Below are 23,116 nucleotides of genomic sequence, written 5' to 3'. Positions count from 1 at the left end.
GAGGGAAGAACAAGCCAAGACTGACATTGAGTGACAGAACAAAATGTCAGTGAAATCAAGGAGACAGAATATACAGAGTCTCAAGGGGAGTAAATAATGAATGCTAAGAAGAGAGAGGAGCTGGGAACAGAGCAGAAGTACTGCAGGGCAAATGAGAGCTCCACAAAACCATCACTCTCCTCCACATGAGGAAATACCTAGGGAAAGGCTGGTCTGCATGAAGGAACATCAGGCAAACATTAAAAGCAGCCTCTCTTCTGGTGAATTGTGACAGGCATGCCTTTTTGTTTCTCCAGGACCAGCTATTCCCCCGTGATCCAGGTCAGGAACCGCCTGTGGCATTGCATGACCCAAAGAAAGCTTGTGCACAGCAAATGCAGAACAGCTCAGCTGACACAGCTACGAGATGGGGTCAGAGATAACACCTCCCTGGCTCTGCCTGGACTCCATTCCTCATGCTGGACACAGCTTGGCAACCACTCCAGCACTGCCAGTGCAGCAGCAGCTCCTGCCTCAGAGCATCACACACCACGGCAGCTGCAGGGAAGTGCCCCTCTCCCAACCTCGGGCATCCGCACCACAGAGGGGTCTTGGGATTTGAAAGAAGAGGTTGGTTTTGCAAATAGCACTTTTAGGATTCCCTTGTGGGACTTTTTTCCACCTAACATGTACAAACTTTCCAGCTGCTGGCAGTGCAGTGAGTGACAGGATGAACTTGGGAAGAGGAAAAGCAGTTGATCCATAAGGGAACATATCCTCTCTCTGTCAGGCTGTGCTGAAAATGGCCTGGCTGCTCTCTGACATGAAGAAACAACATTTTCAGGAATGGTTAATGCAGAAAATATCTGCCTTGAGCCATCAGAGAGGAGTCCTGTAAGTTCTCTAAAAACAGAGCATTGAGAACAGTGGACAGCCACCTGCCAATGTCTCTCCTGCTGTTCAGTGCCACCCACAGTCCCTGATCCACAATCCCCAATGTGCAGCTCTCTCTGCAGGGTGCTGGCTACATCCCACACTTCCCTCTGTCACTTTGATTTAGGGTGTCCAATCACAATTAGAAAGAAATTAACCCTGGCACTGGAGCAGAGCAGGGGGCAGGAGGGGTGGTGGCAGGGGCCAGGGGAGGTGGTGGCAGCTTCTCTCCTGGAGACCTCTGGCCAAGGATGATTTATGGAGCCATCCTCCCTCACCTCCCCCTCAGCTCCCAGAACAGCCACACAGGGAATCAAAGCTGCCTTTCTGGATTAGTCACAACCCAACCTTTTCACTCCACATCTCTGTAATCTTTCAGCAGGTTTTAAATGCTCATCTCATCCTCCTCAGGAGCAATCAGGATCAACAGCCTGGCAAACACCGTGTGCTAGAGATCAGGCAGGGATATTTAGTGGAAAAAACACCTCTCAAAGGCTGCTGGGAGTGTCCAGGGACAGAAACCTGGCAATGGCACATTTTGGGGGGCCCCAGTGTACAGCACAGGGCAGGAGGGAATTCTCTTCCATCAGCAGCCCAGCCCCAAAAAATAACCTGCTCCAGTTAGGAATTGGGAAGTGTCAGTGTTAATTGACATGATAATTATCCTTATGGCAAAAGGATAAATTACCAAAAAGCTGTGCCACCCTACACATCCTTCCAACAGCAACCCCTCACATGGCTGGGAACAGCACCTGGGCTGTGAGACCTGCACAGAGAGCGATCACCCTGCTGCCACTCAGCAGCGTCATTAAAAGTATCCTTTCTATCTCCAAATTCAGCCATGAAAAGACATATACCAATGCTGGGAAAGATGAAACAGGAAAGCCTTATAAATATGATTGCTTGGCAAAAGATTTTGGGAATATGAAACCTATAAGCGAAGTAGAAATGAAGGCAAGTTTTGAGATGTAAGATGCCAAGCCGTGAGTTACTGAACAACTGGAAAACAATGGTTTGGCCAGTTGAAGGAGAATCCCTCTTGACTGAACAGTACCCTTGGCAAATAAAGGGATGCCAAGGGCCCAAAGGCCAGAGGGACCCTGCCGATGTGGCAGGGAAGAGAAAAGGGGTCTGTAAGCAGCTTTTAGGGTTTAAAATGTAACACAATACAGTAATGTAGTAATTCTTACAGGCTGTATGTAAATTCTATAGGGTTTGTGTCTTGTGCTGGTTGGATGATTGTAAATTAGCATATTCAAGACAACAAGATGTAATTTAACAAGAACTTAGGCCTCTTTTACTGGCTCTCTCACTCTTGCTCTCCTTTTCTTGGGCATGCTTCTAGCTGTGGCTGGCAGCTTTAAGCAGAGCTCTTGTACTCACACCTCTGTGCAATAAACCTCGTGTTTCAAGAACTGTCCAGACTCCAGAGATCCCTCCACCATCCCCGACTCTCCTACGTACCATCTTTCCACTCCCTCGTTGCTGGGTTAATGATGCCGAACAGCTCATCATTGGTGACTGCCTTGGGGTTGAGGTCTGTCCACACAGGACGGCGCTTCATCCTCTGGTAGGTTTTGTGCAGGGACCTCAGCACCTGGGACTTGCCTGTGCCTGCAGCCCCCACCACGAACACGGAGTGCCGGACACTCAGCAGCTCCTCCAGCTGCACCACCTGGGGAAACAGCCCCAGAGCTCAGGCACAGGTGCCAAACTGAAGCTCAAACGTGCAAAATCTGGGAAAGAGGGGAAAGAGTCCCTGCCCATGGCAGGGGAGGAGGAATGAGGTGTCCTCTAAGGTCCCTTCCAACCCAAACCATCCTGGGGAATTAGCTCTCATTGGGCCCCTTGTATAGAAATTAGTGACCAGACACGCAAAGGGATTTGACCCCAAGTTTGGTCTGACCACTCTAACCGTGATGGGTGAAATCCTGAGCAGGGAGACAAACCTCCAGCACCACTGATGTGTGACAGCCACCAGCCAAGGAGGCTCTGCACTCCAGGGGCTGCATGTGCACAAGCCTACAGGAGCCAGACTCTGTAAATCCAGGGAAGAGGCAGAGTGGATTTAGGGACAGTCAGGACTGTCCTCCATCAAGGTCTGTCTGCAAGGGGAATACCGTGGCTGCCCCACCCCTGGAAGTGTTCAAGATGAGCTGGACAGGCCTTGGGAACAACCTGAGATAGTGGAAAGCATCCCTGTTCATGGCAGAGGGTGGAACGAGCTGAGCTTTAATATCCCTTCCGACCCAAATCATTCTACGGTTCTGTGATTGTGCAGAGCCCTCTTTGAAGAAGCAAAGATGGCTGAGAAAACCCAGCTGAGCTGCTGAAGCTGCTGCAGGTGGAGCAGAATACCCCTTGGTTCCTACTTTGAGCACAAAGCTGTCCTCAGGCTGCAGCCGCAGCTCCAGCACAGCCTCCTTCACCACGGCCTCGAAGTCCAGGTGGCGTTTCCGAGGCACATCCAGCGCAGGGAACAGGTCCCCAACCAGCCCCAGGAACACTGGCATGTCGTCTGTCACGATCTTGGGGACGTTGAAGTCGCGGAGGGAGCGCATCAGGACCTGCTCCTCGGGCCGCTCGGGGTCCGCGCGCTTCAGGGAGCCGGCCACCACCAGCACGGACTTGATGGCCCGCAGGCCCCAGTCATAGTGATCCTGCTCGAGGGGGAAGAGAAACAGCAACGGGGTGAGCTTATGGGCAGGCAGTGCCAGGCAGGGGTGAGAACCAGCAGTCCCAGCTGCCAGAGCAGTCAGCAATGGAAATGCAGACAAATTCATTATTTGTGTTGTGGCCAGAGGCCTCCACCAGCCTGAGTCGCCTGGCCTCCATTTCAGAAGGTGAGCTTCCCACCAGGGAGAGTACTAACGAGTCAAATAATTCAGCTCTTCATGCCACCACATTGCCTCAGAGATGGCACTAAGTCAGCAGTAGGACTTGCACTCTGGGGACCTAAGCAATTTTTTCCCCTAATCCCTAAAACCTTGGCCTTTGTGCAGATTAAACAAGTCCTCCCAGAGCCCTGGATCTGCAGGAGCTACTGAGGTGGAAGGCTTGTTAGTCCATTCTGAGGCCTCAGACACCCAAACTTCTCCATCACCAGGTTACCAGGGACATTTGATCCTGGGGACAGCACAGGAAGCAGGGGCAGGGAGGACACTGATGGAAAGGAATCCTAAAAAGGCATGAGAGGAACTCTCAAGCCAACAAGCAAGTCCTTCTACTTCTGCTTCATTAAAACCCTGCAGAGCACAGCCCAACAGCTTGACAGCTTTGTGTGGGAGGCCACAGTCCCACAGGGCCTCCAGCTGCACACCACAAAGTTTCTGTGACAAGGCAGAAACCCTCCCAAGCTCATGCTGGCACAGCCAAGATCAGGTTTTCCATCTGGAGTCACAATTCAACTCATCCCAGCTTTGATCTATGCAGATGATGGCAAGTTAAAATCTGATTAACCAGAGTTTTGCACTGGAGGTGACCTTACATGGTCAGCACTTGACATGAAAGAGAAGTATTTAGTTGGACTAAGAGAGGAACAGTCATCATGAACCCCTTTCAGGCAGGAGAATCAACAGGAACTAAGAGACTGGAAAGCAAAGGGTCATCAAACACTGCCCCAGCCATGGTGTCATTTGAGGCTTTTGAAAAATCTCTCTCACTAATGCAGTTGGCCAAGTGCGTCTGTCCCTGCAGATGTTCCAGGAGAGCAGTTTGAAAATGTCATTGCTCTGGTGACCACAAGCCCTCCCTTCTCCCAGCAGCTGCCACAAAGGCAGTCAGGAACTAAAAGCTGTGAATCTTCAGCCATGGAAGTGCATGGCAGAGTGTCACACCCCTGATTTTGGGGGATCTATAGCAGTGTCACATCCCTGATTTTGGGACCCAGAGCACAGCAGAGGGCTCACCTGCTTGGACAGGAGCTCCTTGCAGAGTTGGTAGAGCGTGATGAACTTCCTGGCTAAGGCCCGGGCCTCGAGGAAACCCTCGGCCACCAACATAATCTCACAGATCAGCTCAAAGTCTGGCACAACCATTGCACAGGGCCTAGGGAGACAGGCAGGAGAGGATTGCAGAGCAAGTGTTGACTACAGAGCTCAAGGGCAGTGAATTTGTAGCTTTATCTTCCAGGTCCTCTCCAGTGAGCCATTGGAGACTCTCCCAGTCTGCCCACATTGCCTTTCCAATGGCACAAGACAGAGCTCCCTTGCCCTCCCTGTGCATTCCCTGATCCAGGTTAGGTGCACAGGGCTGAAACCATCTGCGAATCCCCAACGAAAGTGAATTTCCCAAGACAATGAAGCCTGGATGTTCCAAAAGACAATTTCTGCCAGTTTCATCAGAGAGGTCACAAAACCTGACCTCGACTCACCTGAAGAGAGCTTTTAAATTCTCAGGTAGCTCAGTTCGTCCTGCATAACCAGGGTTCATGGTGATGAAAATCCCCACTGAGGGGACTAAATTAATGTCTTCCCCAAGAAAATTGAAGGATTTCTTCTTCTCCCGGATTGCATCCTGCACACTCTTCACCTAGGAACCAAGCCAGTGCTTAGTGCTGGTGTTCAGGTATGAAAAACCCAGATGCTGCCCTCCCTACACTTGGCCCATGATGACTGGGGCTTATCACTGTTCTGGTTTGAGTTTTTACTGACCATATAAAGCTTTTTACACTGTTTGGGATAAGTCTGTGTGTCTCTCATCACAATCCAACTCTGACAAAAGAAAAAAGGGCTGAAGAGACTGGACAGTCCAGCTGAAAAAAGTTGCAAGAGTTTGCTTCAGAAGACACTTGGCTGGTCTTTTCTGCTTGCCTGATTGCAGCTTTGTTCTTCTCATGTCCTGCTTTCCAAAGAGAGTGAGTCCATTACAGCCAGACCACCTCGCTGCCCACCTTCCATTGGATGGAGTGAGGCCAATGCAGCCAGACCACCTAATTTCCCACCTTCCATTTCCATGGAGTGAGGCCAATGCAGCCAGACCACCTATCTCCCACATTCCATTCCCATGGAGTAAGTTAAAACCAGCTGGGGCAGTGCTCTTTATCTCTTCCACGGCTCATCCTCCCTCCAGGGGATATCTGCTGTTAATGGGCCATCGAGGCTCACTGCATGGCTGATAAATCAGAATCACCAAGTTGGAAGAGACCTTTAAGATCAGGACTAACCAGCCCTAGCACCTCAACTAAACAATAGCCCTGAGTGCAACATCCTTTCTTTTTTAAACATATCCAGGGATGGTGACTCCCCCAGATCCTTGGGCAGACAATTCCATTGCTTTATCACTGTTTTCCTAAACAGGAAACACAGCCAGACCACCTCACTGCCCACCTTCCATTGTGGAATCCATTCCAGCCAGACCCTCCCTCCCCAGGGGAGGGAGCAGCCAGCTCACCTCCCTGATAACAGAGGAATCTCTGCTCCCTGCCCTAAACTCACCCCTGTTTGCCACCTTAAAGCAAAGCAATTAAGGGAGTTTCTCTGTGTAAGGACCCACATCGACAGGAGCTGCACGACTGAGGCAGCCAATTAACCATCACCATGGTTACCCTCTAATAGCAGCGATGATGGAGTGACAGCCCTGCCTGCCTCAGACACCACGCTCCAGCCAGCAGCCAGGGAATCATTAGCAGCTGAGTCATATCTAGGCCTCTTTTGTTCAGCTCCCCCTTTTATTTTAAGATCCTCAAAGGCGTTTTTCAATGACAACTTTAAACTAGAACCTGATGGAAGGGAAATGGACAGGGAACACACAAACACCTGTACCTGCCTGGGATTTCTTTGGGACATCACATGAGGTACAATGATGAGAGAAAAAGAGATGAGAGTGAGGAATTCATGGAGAGGTTCAGAACAATTCCTTTGACCAAAACTTTTACAGAAGTTTAGAAACTTCTGGGTTTAAACCTTAATTTCTGCAATGTCAAGCCTCAAAGTGGCTCTAGGATGAATTCAGCACCTCAGTCAAACACTGGGATCCCAAAACCTGAACCTGCAGCTGACATTTGGGACCAGAAGAACTTTGATATTTTGGCAACTCAATTTTCAGCACTGAAGTCGCCCAAGACTCAAACCCTTCTGTTCTGACCCTGTGGGAGGGAAGGGAAAAAGGGGGAAAAGGGGGAAAAGGGAAAAAAAAGGGGGGAAAAAAAGGGGGGAAAAAAAGGGGGGAAAAAAAGGGGGGAAAAAAAGGGGGGGAAAAAAGGGGGGAAAAAAAGGGGGGGAAAAAAGGGGGGGAAAAAAGGGGGGGAAAAAAGGGGGGGAAAAAAGGGGGGGGGGAAAAGGGGGGGAAAAAAGGGGGGAAAAAAGGGGGGAAAAAAAGGTGGGGAAAAAGGGGGGGAAAAAAGGGGGGAAAAAAGGGGAGGAAAAAAGGGGGGAAAAAGGGGGGGAAAAGGGGGGGAAAAGGGGGGGAAAAGGGGGGGAAGGGGGAAAAAGGGGGGGAAAAGGGGGGGAAAAGGGGGGGAAAAGGGGGGGAAGGGGGAAAAAGGGGGGAAAAGGGGGAAAAAGGGGGGAAAAGGGGGAAAAAAGGGGGGAAAGGGGAGAAAAAGGGGGAAAAGGGGGGAAAAGGGGGGAAAAGGGGGGGAAAAACGGAGGGGAAAAACGGGGGGGAAAACGGGGGGGAAAGGGGGAAAAAATGGGGAAAAAAAGGGGGGAAAGGAGGAAAAAGGGCAAAAAGGGGAAAAAGGGCAAAAAGGGGAAAAAGGGCAAAAAGGGAAACGTATATCTAGCCACAAGCTTTTCTCCACTTACCTGTACAGCAACCACAGAAAGGACCTCAACTGAGATCCTGTTAAATTCATCAAAACAGCCCCAGGCTCCTGTCTGGGAAAGGCCTTTGTAAATATTCCCACAAGACTGAAAAGAAAAGAAATAAAATAAAATTACAAGAGTGAAATCACAAACAGAATCAACTCCAACAAAAAAATGGATTTGATTTCCCTGCCTGTTTATTTATAGCAATTTACAGTCTATTGTGGGTATTTCAAAAGTGCACGGGAGCAGCAGGCACAACTCAATTATAATATTTATGGCTGTGCACAGTTTGCCACTTGATTTGCTAATTGCACTCTCTCGACATCTCTGCACTCTGGTTCCATCCAAAGGTCACCTGGGCTGAGTTACTGACAGCCCCATGTCCATGAGAGACCTCAGCTGGATAAAATATGATCCAAGGCCACCAAACCCACTGGCCTGTGGAGAGCACAGGGATCAGCCCCATGACCCAGCGCTGGCCTTATCCCAGGAGAGGATCCTGAGGAACCTCTCCTGGGAGGGATCTCTCCCCATGCCTGGGACAGTCTGTGGGTCTGGAGAGAGGGAATGGATCAACACAGCCTTGGTCTCGACTGTACAGGCCAGAATTTGTGAAGAATTTCATGTGGAACCTAATTCCAGAGGGGAAGGGAAAGGCAGAGTGGGGCAGCGAGCACAGTTCAGGTCTCTTCCTCCTCAGGAACCTTGTGCAAGTCTCAGAGATGAAAACGAGGAGGAGAAAAAGCTTCTCAGCAGGAAGGGAGGCAGCAGGGATGTGAGGAGAGGGGATGGATCTGAGCAAGCCCAGCTGGCTAACTCCCACCCTACAGGTTCCAGCGGGCCCTGAGCAGTCTGGGGGGAGCAGTACCTTGTAGTCCATCTGCTCGGAGCAGTTGAACACATACACCATGATGCCCAGGGCTCGGCCCAAGTCCTTGGTGGTCTCCGTCTTGCCGGTGCCAGCAGGGCCCGCGGGGGCCCCGCTCATGGTCAGGTGCAGGGACTGGGTCAGGGTGATGTAACACCTGGGGAGGGAAGGGGGAGAAGGGGGAGAAGGGGGAGAAGGGGGGAGAAGGGGGGAGAAGGGGGGAGAAGGGGGGAGAAGGGGGGAGAAGGGGGGAGAAGGGGGGAGAAGCATGAAAACCTATGACCCATGGTCCATTTTGGGTGTAGCCCTTGGGGGTGTTTCATCTGCCCAAAATGTACCTGAAGGCCCTTCAATAAATACAACTGCTCTTTACTCCCTTAAACTTGTCTGGCCTGTGTTTTCAGGCAGCCCAGGAGGCATCACCCAGGGCCTCACCTGTCGGTCAGGGGGGTGATGACCAGCCGGGGGGTGTTGCCCAGGTACTCGTAGCAGTAGGGGAAGTGGGCGTCGCAGATGTCGGCCCAGCAGTGCCGCTCCTCGTCCGACCAGCGGTGCCGCAGCTGCGACAGCCACAGGAACGCCTGGGCACTGTCCACCTGCAAAGTGCCACCAGCAACGCGTCACGGGAGGGCCGGGGGGACAGGCTGTTTTAGATTGCAGTGAGGGCGTAACCAGAAGTATGTATTCTATTATGATCTGTTAAAACCAGCTGGGGCAGTGTTCTTTATCCCTTCCAGGACCCATCCTCCCTCCAGGGGATCTCTGCTGTTCATGGGCCATCAAGGCTCACTGCAGGGCTGATACAATTCCATCATCCATGGGAGATGCTCCACCCAGGGGAGGAGCCCAACATTCCCACCTGGATAAACCCTGGGATTCAGAACCCAGCACAGCCTGTGTGCACTGCATTCCCAGAGGAAAATTGGACCCATGTCAGCACCACTGGACATTCATGGAGAAACTGCACTCTTCTACAGGATCATTGCTTCACCAGAACCACATCTGCCACTCCAGGAAGACTGCAGCCACTAATTCATTGGACTGCTGCCAACACCCTGACCAACAGGGTGCCAGGTTGTATTCTGATTTTATCAGTGGGCTTTTTTGTTTCGTTTTTGGTTTGGGGGGGGGGTTTGTTTGTTTGTTTGTTTTTGGGTTTTTTGGTTTTTATTACTGCATTTTTAGTTTAATTTCCCTAGTAAAGAACTGTTATTCCTATTCCCATATCTTTGCCTGACAGCCCCTTAATTTCAAAATTGTAATTTGGAAGGAGGGGGTTTATATTTCTATTTCAAGGGAGGCTCCTGCCTTCCTTAGCAGACAACTGTCTTTCCAAACCAAGACACAAGCACACAGAGCTCAGGGGCCCAAGAGGGACTGCAAGGGAGTTGTCACCAGCTCTCGGCTGGGCACTGCAGGGGGTGAGGAGTGGCACTGCCCCAGCACCCAGAGGGTAAAACCAAATTAGCCAGAAATCTGTGCTGTCCCTCAGAAATGCAGGTGAGGGCAAAGCCACTACCCAGCACATCCAGGGCACCTTCCCAACCACCTGCAGGGTGGGATATGAGACAGTGTCAAGGACAGAGTGATTAGAGGGATGGAGCCCCTCTGCTCTGGAGCCAAGCAGGGAGGGCTGGGAATGTTCACCTGGGGGAAAGAAGGCTCCAGGGAGATCTGAGAGCCCCTTCCAGTGCCTAAAGGGGCTCCAGGAGGCTGGAGAGGGACTTGAGACAAGGGATGGGGGACAGGACACAGGGAATGGCTTCCCACTGCCAGAGAGCAGGGATGGATGGGATATTAGGAAGGAATTGTTCCCTGGGAGGGTGGGCAGGTCCTGGCACAGGTGCCCAGAGAAACTGTGGCTGCCCCTGGATCCCTGGGCAGTGTCTAAGGCCGGGCTGGACAAGGCTTGGAGCACTCTGGGACAGTGGAAGGGGGTTGAAATGAGAAGAGCCTTAAAGTCCCTTCTAACCCAAACCATTCTGGGAGTATGTGATGACAGGGCAGTGGTGTGGGAGCAGTGGGATTCCCTGTGGGCCACACCAGAGCAAGAAAGCTACAGAGAAGAAAACCCCAAATGCTTTTCCTTATGGGCCTGCAACACCAACCTTCTGTGCTATCATCTTTGCCACCACGTCCCGCGCGTGCACATCGATGGTGCAGATGGTCATGATCTTCTGCCTGTCACCCTTGGAGAGCTGGCCCAGCAGCATGGTCACCAGCGTGTTCAGCTGGGCCACCTGCTTCTTGTGGTACTCCTTCATGGCCTTCTCGTAGCCTTCCTTCATCCTGGAGAAGGCCATGCCCACCTCAGCTGTCCACCAGATCTGGGTGCAGCAAAGAGCCACCTGGGGAAACAGGCTGGTTCAACAGCACGGCAATACTGGGCTTCCCTATGTCTGAGAGTGCCTGATCCATGGGGAGAGCAAGGATGAAGCATCCCTGACACGAAATTAGGTTTTGTTATACAGTATCAGAGCAGGTAGGAGAGCAGGGATCCATTTTACATCCACTGAAATCCCATCCTGGGCACATCCAGCAGCTGCTCATCAGTAAAGGAGCCCCTTTCTCTGGTCTAAACACATGGGAGGCTCAGTTGGAGACCATGAGGCTGCCAAGGGGCTCCTTCCTCTCATCAGGCCCCATCGATTTGTTCTCTCACCTCACTGGGGTAGGGGCTTCCTGTGACCCCTGGGGTGCAGCAGCCACTGGCCAAGCCCCTGAGCTCCATCCTGCCTGGAGCTCCGGTCAGAGCACAGAGCTCAGCCTGGGAACCCACCAAGAGATGGCCAGGAGAAAGGAGAACTCACCCTTCCTCTCCCCTGGAGAGCAGAGCCAGAAACACTCCCCTCCACAGGCAGAGACCCCGCTGGGAGCAGGGAAGGGCAGGGGCAGTACCTGGGCAGGGTGGTCAAAGAGCCACTGGTCCCTCGGCTTGTCCTCATACGCCGCCACGGCCACACTCATCCTGTCCCTCACCGTGGCCCTCATGGTGTCCAGCAGGCCACTGAGCCACACCTCCACCTGCAGAAGGGGTTAAATCCCACACCTGCCCCTCCTCGGCAAGGAGGGGCAGCAGGGAGTGGGACCAGCAGCTCAGCTCTCCAGTCAAACAAGCCTCAGGCCTCCTCCAAACTGGGGGATTCAGCCATTTCTGGTCCTGCAGGATCAGCATCTCCTTCCAGACACCAAGGGAGGGTTTTTCGTGGAAATCCAGCTATAGGAGGAACCAAGCTGAACTCCACTGAGGAGCAATTTAGCTCGGTGTGTTCCAGCTCCAGGCCATGACAGAGTCACCTGTGGGACTGGAGCACAATCTGCCAGCAGCAAGAGAATGCTGGGAACACAATTCCTGCTGAATTTAGTATTTCACAGGCAAAGTCCTCACTGAGAGGAGAGTTTAAATGCCAAGTGCCATCACCAGGGAGCTCAGAGCTGGTATTACCTACTTTAGCTTCCTATAATAGTCCATGGAGAAATGTGCAGCTACAGGGACAGAAAAGTAATTTAATTCTTAAATTTTGTACTTTGACTCATCCTTTGAAAAAAGGAAGATTTGGAAAACAAGGGGAAAACCCTTTTCTTTCCAGAGGTATCCCTGCAGGAATACTATGGAATAATTTAATCTGTTTTCAGTCTGCACTCCCTCCCATCTGGGAGTAAGAGTAACCTTCAAAACGTCTTTCAGTAATTAAAACTAAAAAGCCCAGTGAAGAACAGGCCACAGCTCTTCCTCACACCATGGGCTGTGAGGACCCATCCAGAGCAGGACTAGAGCTGTGGTGTAAGCAAGGATTAAGTTCCACATCACCTCTTCCAGCTTTTCTCACAGAGGCAGTGCAGTGAAGCTCTAGCAGGGATGCCCACCCAAGGGTGTGGGAGCAGGTTCCATAGGGTAGCTTGGACAGACAAGGTCTCCCCTCTCACCTGCCCGCTGCAGTCACAGGGTTCACTGAACTGGACATATTCCTCCTCTCTGCTGTACATTCCCAGGCCAACCTTGGTTGTCTTCTGCTCAGAGTCCACCTGGAATTTCAGCTTGGCCAAGTTGTCAAAGAGTTTGGAAAGGTGACGCTGCACCTGCAACAGGGATTGTGTAACTCAAGTGAGGGAGGCAGGACTGGCAGAGCAGAGAGCAGCAAAGGTGTGACAGGCACAGTCCTGCTCACAAAGCAAGACTTGGACATCTTGGCAGCACCACATCTTCTCACCCATGGCCAGGATGTGCCAACACTAGCCTCTTGCTATCATTCTCAGTGTTTCCACTTACTTGTACCTCATTTAGAACACAGGCAGGCCCTAATAATTCCTGAGAGCTCCCAGACAGGGCAAAAGCACAGAAACCATCCAAACACTGCTTGACCCCAGAGTCCCAATTCCTCTGCACCTAGTGCTGCTCCACCCTGCTCCCCCTTGTCCTGTTCTCAGCACTGAGCAGGTGTCATCACTGGGAAACTTTCTGGTTTCTCCCTCCTAGAAATCAATTTTGTGCTGAAGAAAAGTCCCGAATTTCCCTCCATGGAGAAGCCAGACCTTTATTTCTGCCTGAGACCCAGACAAAAGCCCCATCTTAACCAAAAGTACTTTTCCAGAAGGAGCAGAATGATTCAGCCCTGTCCTGTTCACACTTGGCTGAGTTTGCAGAGCCAAAGAGGAGACACCAGCACTGTTCCTGAGTTCCTCCCAACACCAGCCCTGCCTGTGGGAGCTGAGAGGTGACCAGAGCTTCTGGAGCACTGCGTCACACACAGCCACATCCCTGTGTCCACACAGCAACAATCCCATGGGAAAGGGCAGCCCCCAGAGCTGTCCCAGCCAGGTGCTGCCCCTCTCTGTGACAACTGAGATGGGAGATGGACAAACCCCACAGGCAGGATGGGAAAAGAGAACAACTTGTAATTCCTTGTGCTCTCCTGCTTTCAGGGAAGGCTGGGAGCCCTGGGGAACAAGAGGCTGGAAAGCAGTGCCACAGAAAGGGACCTGGGAGTGCTGGTCCATGGCCAGCTGGATCTGAGCCAGGAGGGACATCCGTGTCCTGGGGGGATCAGGCCCAGCAGGGACAGCCAGGGGAGAGAGGGGATTGTCCCCCTCTGCTCTGGACTAGGGCAGCCTCACCTCCAGTGCTGGGGCAGCTTTGGGCACCACTGTTCGATTTTACCCTTTTCTGACCCAGAGATGGGGATCTGAAAGGCGTTTCAAAACATTTACTCTATTTTCAGTCTCATGTGAAGGGTGAGACAATACAGATGTTACATTAAAACATTAGAGAGTCTAGAGTGGAGGGACATGAAGGTGGGGAAAGGCCACGTGAGGAGCAGCTGAGGGCACTGGGGTTGTTAAGAGGAGAAAAGGAGACTGAGGGCAGAGCTCCCCAGGGCTGCAGCGCCTCCCAAGGGGCAGCTCCCATCTCTGCTCCCTGTGACAGGGACAGATCCTGAGGCTGGGGCTGTGCCAGGGAGGGCTATGTTGGATATCAGGAAGGGTTCTTCCCCCAGAGGGTGCTGAAACTGCCCAGGCTCCCCAGGGAATGGGCACGGCCCCAGAGCTCCAGGAGTGTTTGGACAGCTCTGCCAGGGATGCCCAGGGTGGGGTTGTTGGGGGGTCTGGGCAGGGACAGGAGCTGCACTGGGTGATCCTGGTGGGTCCCCTCCAGCTCAGGATATCCTATGATCCATCCCATGGCTTGTCTGTCCAGTCCTTACTCCACAGAGGATTCCAAGCCCTCCTCAGGATCTGTCCCACGGGTGGTCACAGCCCATCAGCCAAATCCCAGGAGGTGCCAAGTGGATCAAGAAGCAATGGACACTCAACTTCCCCACCAGGACAAGCAGACATCCTCTCAAATGTTACATACACCACTGGATCCTGGTTTACACCTGTGAGTGGGCAGGCTCAGCAATCCCCACTGTCCACTCCCAGCCCCTGGCCACTCTGCAGGGCCTTGGCTGTGCTCCAGCACTCCATACAACTCTGCTACCAGAGCCTGGAATGCACCTGAATCTGCACCAGCGCAATATCCAGTTCAAGTGGATAATATCATTGTCTATTTAATCCTCCTTTAGGAATTATCAGGCCTTGAAACTACAGTGGAAAGGCTGAGAGCATATCTGTGTGTGATCCTGCCTGACATTTACTTTGATTTTACTGCAAATAGTTTTGAATAACAGAAAGCACCAGGAATTTCTTCTTACTCCGTGGAGCATTTCAACACAGCAGCTTTTCTCTGCTTCCTGTGTTTTCTTTCTCTCTCTCCATTTTAAGCATCAATCAGCTGTGTATTTATGACACTCTGTGGGCAGAAATCACCCAGCAGCAGCAAACAGATCTAAGCAGAGTTAAAGGTTACTGGCAACAGGAGCATTTCCAAGCCTGCCCCATTCACGTGCTGACATGAGTGCTGAAAATGAGGAAAAGCTTAAGGAGGCTGAGATTGCTCTCTACGAAAAGGTGGAAAAAGGAATTGATTCCTTACCCAACAGCCTCCATTTGCTGTGAACATGTTGATTGGGTTTACACACCAACCTTAGGATTAGTGATGCCTCCCCAAACCAGGCTGGCGAAGCCATGGAATTGCCAGGCTAAGTGGCTGAGGCTTCCTGACAGCAGCTCCAATGGAAAAGCACCTGCAGGACTGAATCCTCTGAGCTCTGCCCACGAGGGACAGAGGGCTCTGATCCCTGGGAAGGGGGGGAAGGGGACTGTGAGGCCATTTCTTAATACAGGAAGGTTACTGCCAGCTCCTGCTTGGGATGATCCAGCAATCCTGCCCAGCCAGGAGGAGGAATGGTGTATTTGGGGGCATTCCTCACACCTGGCATTCAGACCCCACCCCAGAAACCCAGTGCAGGCTCAGACACCACCCTGAGCCACAGCCTGCCTGACCAGCAGCTGCTGCCCTCCCCAGGCTGTGCTCCTCCCTGCCCTGCCATCAGGACATCCCGAAGGCTCTGCAGGGGGAAGGAAGAGGCACTTACTGGGAATTGCCTCTCCTGCCTAAAAAACAGCCCTCTACAAGCCCCCAGTGGGCAACACTCCCACCCTGGAATGGGCAGCCTGGGGCTCTTTGGTGGCATCCCAGGCTGGGATCCAAGGTCAGCAACAAGTTTTGCGTGAGATCCTCAACAAACTCATTTCCCTGCAGCCCCAGTGTAACCCAGCAGAAACACAGCCACTGTTCCCATGGCACAGAACCCTGGAGGTGCTCTCTGAACCTGCCACAAGCAACACCAGGGTTAGACCAGGCAACACCCAGGGCAGGGCTGCCTGTCAGTGATGACAGATGGAGATCAGCTGGGAAGGATCCCACCCTACGTTAATCCCCGTAGGGTGGGAGAAAATCACTCCAGAAAGGACAATAAGGAGAGTCCCAGGACAACCCCTTCCACTGTGCCACTCCTGACAGCTGGAAAATGAAAAGGTGATGCAGTACAAGCCTTACCAGATGTGGGTTGGTGCCGTTGGAAAGAATATCCAGTAAATCTGCAGAAGAAATGAAGTAAAATCTGGGAAAAGCCAATCTTTTCATGTCCAAATATTCAGCCAAAGCCTTCTCACACAAAGACAACCTGGGGAGACAAAGCAGAGCCCAGGACAGGTGGGTAAATACCTGACATGCTTTGTGCTGCCCTTTGGCTTTTCAGGCATTTTCTTCCCACCATGGGGAAATGCCGGGCATGAGCTGAGCCTGCAGGCTGCTCCTTCCCACAGCCCCGAATAGATCCACAAAGCACAAGGGAACTGAGCTCACTCTCTACTCCAGGGGTCAAACACCCAAGAGTCAGAGCAGCAACATAAAAAAGCAGAAGCACAAGTGGAAGAAGAGGTTGGAAAGGTTTGCAGTCTGACCCACGGCTTTAGACAAGCTCGTAGCTTGCCACAGGTGGTGGCATCCACTGGGATGAACATTTCCAGAACTGCTTTTATTCTAATGAGCCACATTTTAAAGTCTGATTCCAACCAACTCAGCTTTTTGTGTTTGCAAAGCATGAAAGGAAAGTTGTTTGCTCCCATCTAAAATGAATCTTGCAGTGTTCACATGCTAAACTGCTGCTGAGCTTACAAAGTTCCTAAATAACATTCTCTGTGAGGAACATTGGCCTCGTTCGATTGAAAATCAAATCAAATCTTTATTTGAAATGGAGAGCTGCTACTGACACAACAGCTTAGCACAGACTTTGAAGTGTTTTTCAGGCAGATCCATACGTTAAGTGAGAAGTGTCTCCATCTCAGGGCACTCAGGTCTGTCTCAGGGAGCTGAGTTATGCCTCGTGTCAAGGGGACACAGCGATAATTTTGGAAATTAAATGGGCTCAGCTCTGCTGCAAACATCCCAGAATCACAAAAGGTTTTGGGTTGGGAGGGACCTTAAAGCCCATCCAGTGCCACCCCTGCCATGGCAGGGACACCTTCCACTATCCCAGGCTGCTCCAAGCCCTGTCCAACCTGGCCTTGGACATTCCAGGGATCCAGGGGCAGCCACAGCTGCTCTGGGCACCCTGTGCCAGGGGCTCACCACCCTCACAGGGTGATGGGTCACAAATGCAAACACTTGAGAAAAGTCAGAAAAGCTGGAGACTTGTGACTGCAGAGGAAGCACAGCCTCAGAAAAAGCCTTGGAGCACAGCTTCAACCAGCTTCTTACAGCTGATTCCAGTCTCTGACAAAATCCTGGGACTCAGGCTCTACCTACCTGCTCTGGATGTCCTCCAGGTGTTGGGACAGACCTGGTTTATTGGTGGCTTCAATGACATTTGGGGTTTTCTGAACCTCATAGGCCAGTTCTTTAAAATCCACATCAATGCCTTCAAAACGTCTTGAGTCCTACAAAGGGACACAAAGGTCACAGCAATGCTCTAATGGTGTGCTGAGAGATCCCATCCTCTGAGGGCTGTCTTTGGGGTGAGGGGAAAGTTCCTCCCTCCCAGTGGAAGGCATGTTCCTCCTCAGCACGGCTGTGAGCCTGGAATGACACTGGGAACTGGGCTGGAGGCACCCTGAGGAGGTCCCCAGAGCAGGAGAAGGAGAAAAGCTGCCCCCCCCCAGCACCAGTGTGGAAGGACAGGAAGGGAAAGCTGCCAAAGCTGCCTGGGCCAGCTCTGTTTGAGGATTTCCAGTGTCTGAGTAATGATCTCGGTCCTCTCCCCTCCAAAGGAAGAGGGAACACTCCTGCAGCACTGAAGGAAGGCAGCAGCTCTCATTCAGCACCCAGGAACTCTGTGTTTGCCAGGCAGTGGTACAGGGGAGAAAATCATCCCCTCAGCATGGCTCAAACACAGCCTGGGGTACAAAAACATCCTGGGGGAACAACCACAAGCGAGGCAGTGGGAGAACAGCCCTGCTTTGGAGAATCTGGCACTATAAATAACTCCATTCCATAATGGAGCCTCTTCCTCAGCACTTTCCAAAGAGGAAATATGGGACCTGGGGGCTGATACCTGGGGCAGCTGTGCCCGGATGTCTTCTGAGCCCATGAAAATGCTCTCCAGGTGAGACCACGTGCGCTGCACCTCGAACCAGAGCGAGATGACGGAGTCGGCGGTAGAGAGCTTCCTCTGCCAGGCAGACACCTCCTCCAGGAAGAAAGCAATGTATTTGGATGACATCAAATTCTGCAGCTGCACCTGGTTGTCCTCTAGAGTTTCGATGAGCTCCTCATCTGACTTCAGCAGGGGGACGTCGGTGCGGGGGTGAGGCTCGTACTGAAACTCCCTGGAGCTCCAGGTCGCCCTCAGCTCCTTCAGCACCTTCTCCGTGCTCATTTCTCGCACTGCTTTGTCCACAATGCCGTGGACCTCCCCCTCAAATTTGTGCAGGTTGAGCTTGAGGAGGTCAGCCAGGGTGGTGTCGGAGTCCATCACAAACCTCACGCCCGTCACCTGCATCAGCTGGCTCCAGTGCCTTTCCCTGATGGCAGGATTTTGGAGCTCTGCCACAGCCTTCAGGGCTGTCAGCATGTTCTTCACCTTGCCGTCCAGCCCACTGAAAGCATCCCACGCCCTCATCTCCTTATCCAAATTCCGAATCTCTCTTGCAAACTTTTTGCACTCCAGGTCCATGTTCTCCACGTTGATATCCACCCATCTGGTGGTCTGCCAGTCCTCGAGGCTGGTGTTCACCAGGGAGATCATGTCCCAGAGCCCTTTGAGAAGACACAGCTCCTTCCTGCACTGCTTCAGTTGTTTATACTCTGGCACCGTGACTTCAAACAGACCAGCTGATTCATAAATTGAGGTCATGGCTGACTCCATCTGTTTAATCTCCATGTGCTTTGCATCCAGCAGTTGATAAGGCTTTTCGGTGTCAAACCTAGAAACAAGCATTTATTCTTCGTAAGTGATATTGTAACAGCTTCTAAAGAACCCATAAAACAAACAGAGCCTCTGAGAGCCACAGGAGAGATGAAAGGTCTCTACTACACCCTGATGGCTGAGCCATGTGGCACTGCTGACACCACCCAAATCCAATCCCTTCCCAGGGACACAACACCACAGGCACAGCAGGCTGTGAGCACAGATGAGGTCTGTGGATCACCAGGACATGCAGGTGACGCCTGAAGATTTTAGTTCTTACATTTTTCAGATCCTACAGTGCATTGGTGCATAGCTCTAAACTACATATAAAGTGCAGTTAACTCTTCCCATTTTGGACAGACAAAGCAATCCCTGTGATCCAAGGACACACCACAGCCTCAAGCCCCAAAAAGCATAAACAAAAGGGAATTGGGGTGGAGCAAACATGGGGTAAATTACTTCATTACCTGAAGCTGTAATTGGACAATTAACCCCTGATATACAAATGGACCAAATTTATATCTGTCTGAAAAACTCATGACCATTGTCCACCTTGGGTGTAGCCTCTGGGAGGCTTTTGGCTGCCCAAGGCGCATCTATTGAAGGCCTTCAATAAACATCCACTTTATTCTCTTAACGGTCTCTAGCCTCTGTTCTAGGCAGCCACTCCAAGGCATCACACAGATGAGGTTTTTTTCTCTCCAGGCTCTCCAGGTGTGATGCTGGAACATCTGTACCTGAAGGGCGCTTCCCTCCTGAAGCGCTCCCGGAGCCGGAGCTGCTGGGCGTCGAAGGCGGCGCAGCTCTGGCGCAGCGCTGTCACCTCGCTGGCCTGCAGAGGGGCCACCTGCTGCTTCACTGCCTGAGCCAGCTTCTTCACCTGGCTCCACTTCTCTGGCAGCTCCTGTGGGCACAATGGCACTGCTGGGGAGGCAGGATTGGCTCTGCGGGGTGAGATCTGCTCAGGGATAATGACGGAATGGGAAGAGCGACAGATCCCACGGCCAGAACGGCAGGGGAGGTTGGTTGGGATGGCCCAAGAGGTGCCTGGGGAGGTTTAGATTGAACATGAGGAAAACTGTAAGGGTTGTAACTGTAAGGTCACAGTAAGGGTTGTAAAGCATCAGAACAGGCTGCCCAGGGCAGTGGTGGAGTCACCATCCCTGGAAGTGTTAAATAAACTGTAAACATGCCACGTGGGGACATGGTTTAGTGGTGGTCATGGTGGTGGTGCTGGGGGCATGGTGAGGGTTTATGACCTTAGAGGTCTTTTCCAACCTTGACAATTCCACGATTGCCAAGGGCTCTGCTGTCCCCAGATTCCCTCTTCTCCATGTACTGTGCAAGCCCACAGGAAAGACTTTGGGTTTCTCCCCATGCCAGTTCCCACTCTGGAGGAGATTAATGGAGACCCACCATGGAAAAAGGGGAATGGCTGCAGGCAGCTCTCAGGCAGCAGAGATGGCCAGGGCAGGGCCAGCCCCTCCTGAGGGGGCTCTGCCTGGCATTTTTCATTACAGCCTCAGTAGAAACCACAATCCATGACCACATACAGGCCTGCTTCCTTCTTTTCCTCCCAAGCAGCAGCTCCAGCCCATCCATTTCCACAGCCACGGAGGGAGAGGAGCCTAGAGGAACTTCTGCTTTCCCCACTCCATGCAGGAGGGAATGAATCATTCACACACAAGGGTTGCTGTCACTTGCCAGAGAGAACAATTCTTTTGCTGCCTCCTGCATCTCAGTGGCTGCTCAACACCCTCATCTCTTCTATCAGGGAAGTAAATCAGTTATTTGAAAGTATTTGCACAAGCAGGCACACACCAGCAGCTCCCAGGGAGGGAGATTTAGTGGAGCTGGGATCCTCATAGGACGGGGTTTTATGGTGGATGAAGACACTGCTGGTAGGGCTTGTCTCTGTCCCCCAACACTGGTTGGGCATCTCACCATCTCTTACAACCTTCATCTCTCCCTTTTGCAGAAACGAAAGGAATTCCCAAAAAACTGACTCGTGAGAGTCAGATGCGGAATGAGGCCAAAACATTTTCATAACCTGTACCAGGGGTGTCCTCTGGGTAAAGCAGATCTGGTGGTCTTGACCCAGAGGAGGACTGAAGTCCTGTGAGAAGGCAGCTCCTCTGCCAACATTATCCTTCCCATCTCCATAGCTGCCAAGAACCAGCTTATTTAAAAATAATTATAATTCAACCTAATTAACAGATGGATTTGAAAGTGCATTAATTTTTTTTCAAGAGTAATCACTGGGAGTTGGAGCAGGCAATTCCATGTTTTTCCACACATAACAAAAAGCTTAATCTCTGCTTTAAAAGAAAAAATCTCAATATAACTCCAAGATTTACAGCTATTAAGGCACACCCTACAGTAGCAAAACACTGCCCACTGAGGCCCTCTAATGACAGGGATCAGGGCCTGGAATATCCCTGGGATGCTCCTGCACTCCTGCTCCCCTTGCCCTCCTCTCCTGGGCGCACTGCTGTGGCCACCACACACCCTCACCCACCTCCAGCTGCTGGTGGACTTCCTCGGGCAGCTGCTGCTCGTAGGCCCTCAGCAGCTCAATGGTTTCCTTCAGGGGCTCAAACATGGCATCAGTGGCACTGTGCCGCTCCTTCACAGCCAGCAGGTGACCCATGACCTCCACCAAGCCATCGTAGTCACCTTTCTCCACTTTTCTGCTCAAACCTTTCTCGGCAGTTTGGATAAACTCGTCCAGGTCGGCCAAGCTGCAGAGCACAGAGCAGGGGAGGAAAAACAGGATGAGGGCAGTTCCTCTGGAATTAATATCCAGCCTCAGAACTGGAATTCCTGCTCAAAGGTATCCCTGGATCTGGTACAGCTTTCTTCAAGGAACAGAAAGACACACTGGGGCTTCTCAGGCTGGAGACAGAGAACCTGAACAGAGGCAGTGAGCTCAGAAGGGTTCTATAGGAGTATCCAGTTTTTACTGGGAGGGTAGGGAACCCTGGCACAGGGTGCCCAGAGAAACTGGGGCTGCCCCTGGATCCCTGGCAGTGCCCAAGGCCAGACTGGACACTGGGGCTTGGAGCAGCCTGGGATGTTAGGAGGTGTCCCTGCCATGGCAGAGGTGGCACTGGATGGGCTCTAAGATCCCTTCCAACCCAAATCATTCTGGGATTCTGTGACAGTTTTCATTCCATCTCTTCCACTACAAGAACCCAAGCTCCCCAGGTGAACCTGACACATTTCAAACCTGTAACAAACAGGGACTGTCCTTCATGCACTGCCTCTCTTCACAGGGCTGCTCCCTCCTGCACATGATGCAAATTCACAGCAGTTTAGAAAAGCAACTGGACATTTGTGGGAGGAAAAAAAATCCCTTCAGTACTTTAAAATTAAGATCCTTGTCTCTCAAAGCCTTTGAGCCATAAACCATCACAGACAAGGACAATGTTTGGGTCACATTTCCTCACCTATTTATCCTGCTCTTAACCTCACCAGCTACTGGGCAATTTCAGCAGAGGAACAATGGCCTCCTGGGTCTCAAAACACTTTCTAAGTGCCTGCTTAAATTCTCTGGATGCTGCTGGGCCTAAAAGTATCCTTAAATACTTCACCTAAGAAAGACTAAACTGCTGAGTCAGGGACTCTCAATAACAGCTCCTAAATGCTCGTTCTCCGCCACACAAAACCTCTTTGCAAAGAAATTATCAGACAGATTTATGGTGCTGAAAAGCACACAAGAGATCACATCACTCCCCCACGCAGCAGCCTCCTCTTCAGATGTCTGTGAGCACTCCCCTAGGAGCATCCACAACCTAAGACACCCTTCAGTCGTGACTATGTTGCAACCAATAAATCACCCAAGGCATTGTCCTGCACAGACCTGAGCAGTTCTTCTGGGCAAGGAACATGTGTTAATGCAAAAGTTGGAGCGCAAACTGCTCCTTTTTGTAGCCTGAAGACATCTCCCCATGACTGCTCATGCCAGGCTATCTGAATCGTGGGCTTTTAGAAACCTCCTAACATTAATGCAGATTTACTGATGGCACCATCGAATCCAGTAAAGCAAGCCCAGAGCCCTGGCAGAGGTGGGATTATTTGGTTCAAGAGGAGTGGGCAAACACACACCTTGTCCAACACCCTACATCGAGTCCCAGGGCATCATCTCAGGGATGTCTCAAGTGATGTCACTGTTCCCAGCTCACACACCAGCAGAGTCCAGAAAATGGAATACACTGGGATGGGATGGAGCTGCTCTGCATGGGCCCTTCTCTTGCTTCTGTGTTTGCTCTGGAGGCTGTCACAGCTCTGAGGCTGCC

The 23,116-nt window shown here is 51.7% G+C and overlaps 1 protein-coding gene across 1 annotated transcript in view; it reads right to left on the bottom strand.

Moving 5' to 3' along the window:
* DNAH9 (dynein axonemal heavy chain 9) overlaps nucleotides 1-2,566 on the bottom strand; it is a 126,122-nt gene extending 123,556 nt beyond the window's left edge. Inside the window, exon 1 of the mRNA XM_063409389.1 lies at nucleotides 2,377-2,566. Within this exon, the coding sequence (XP_063265459.1) occupies nucleotides 2,377-2,427 (51 nt within the window). The 5' untranslated portion in view covers nucleotides 2,428-2,566. The remainder of the gene's footprint in view (nucleotides 1-2,376) is intronic.
* Between the last annotated feature and the right edge of the window lie 20,550 nt (nucleotides 2,567-23,116).

This window comes from Prinia subflava, chromosome 12 (assembly GCF_021018805.1).
Source record: "Prinia subflava isolate CZ2003 ecotype Zambia chromosome 12, Cam_Psub_1.2, whole genome shotgun sequence".
NCBI lineage: Eukaryota > Metazoa > Chordata > Aves > Passeriformes > Cisticolidae > Prinia > Prinia subflava.
The sequence above is the reverse complement of the archived record's forward strand: the minus strand, read 5'-3'. Positions and strand labels throughout refer to the sequence as shown.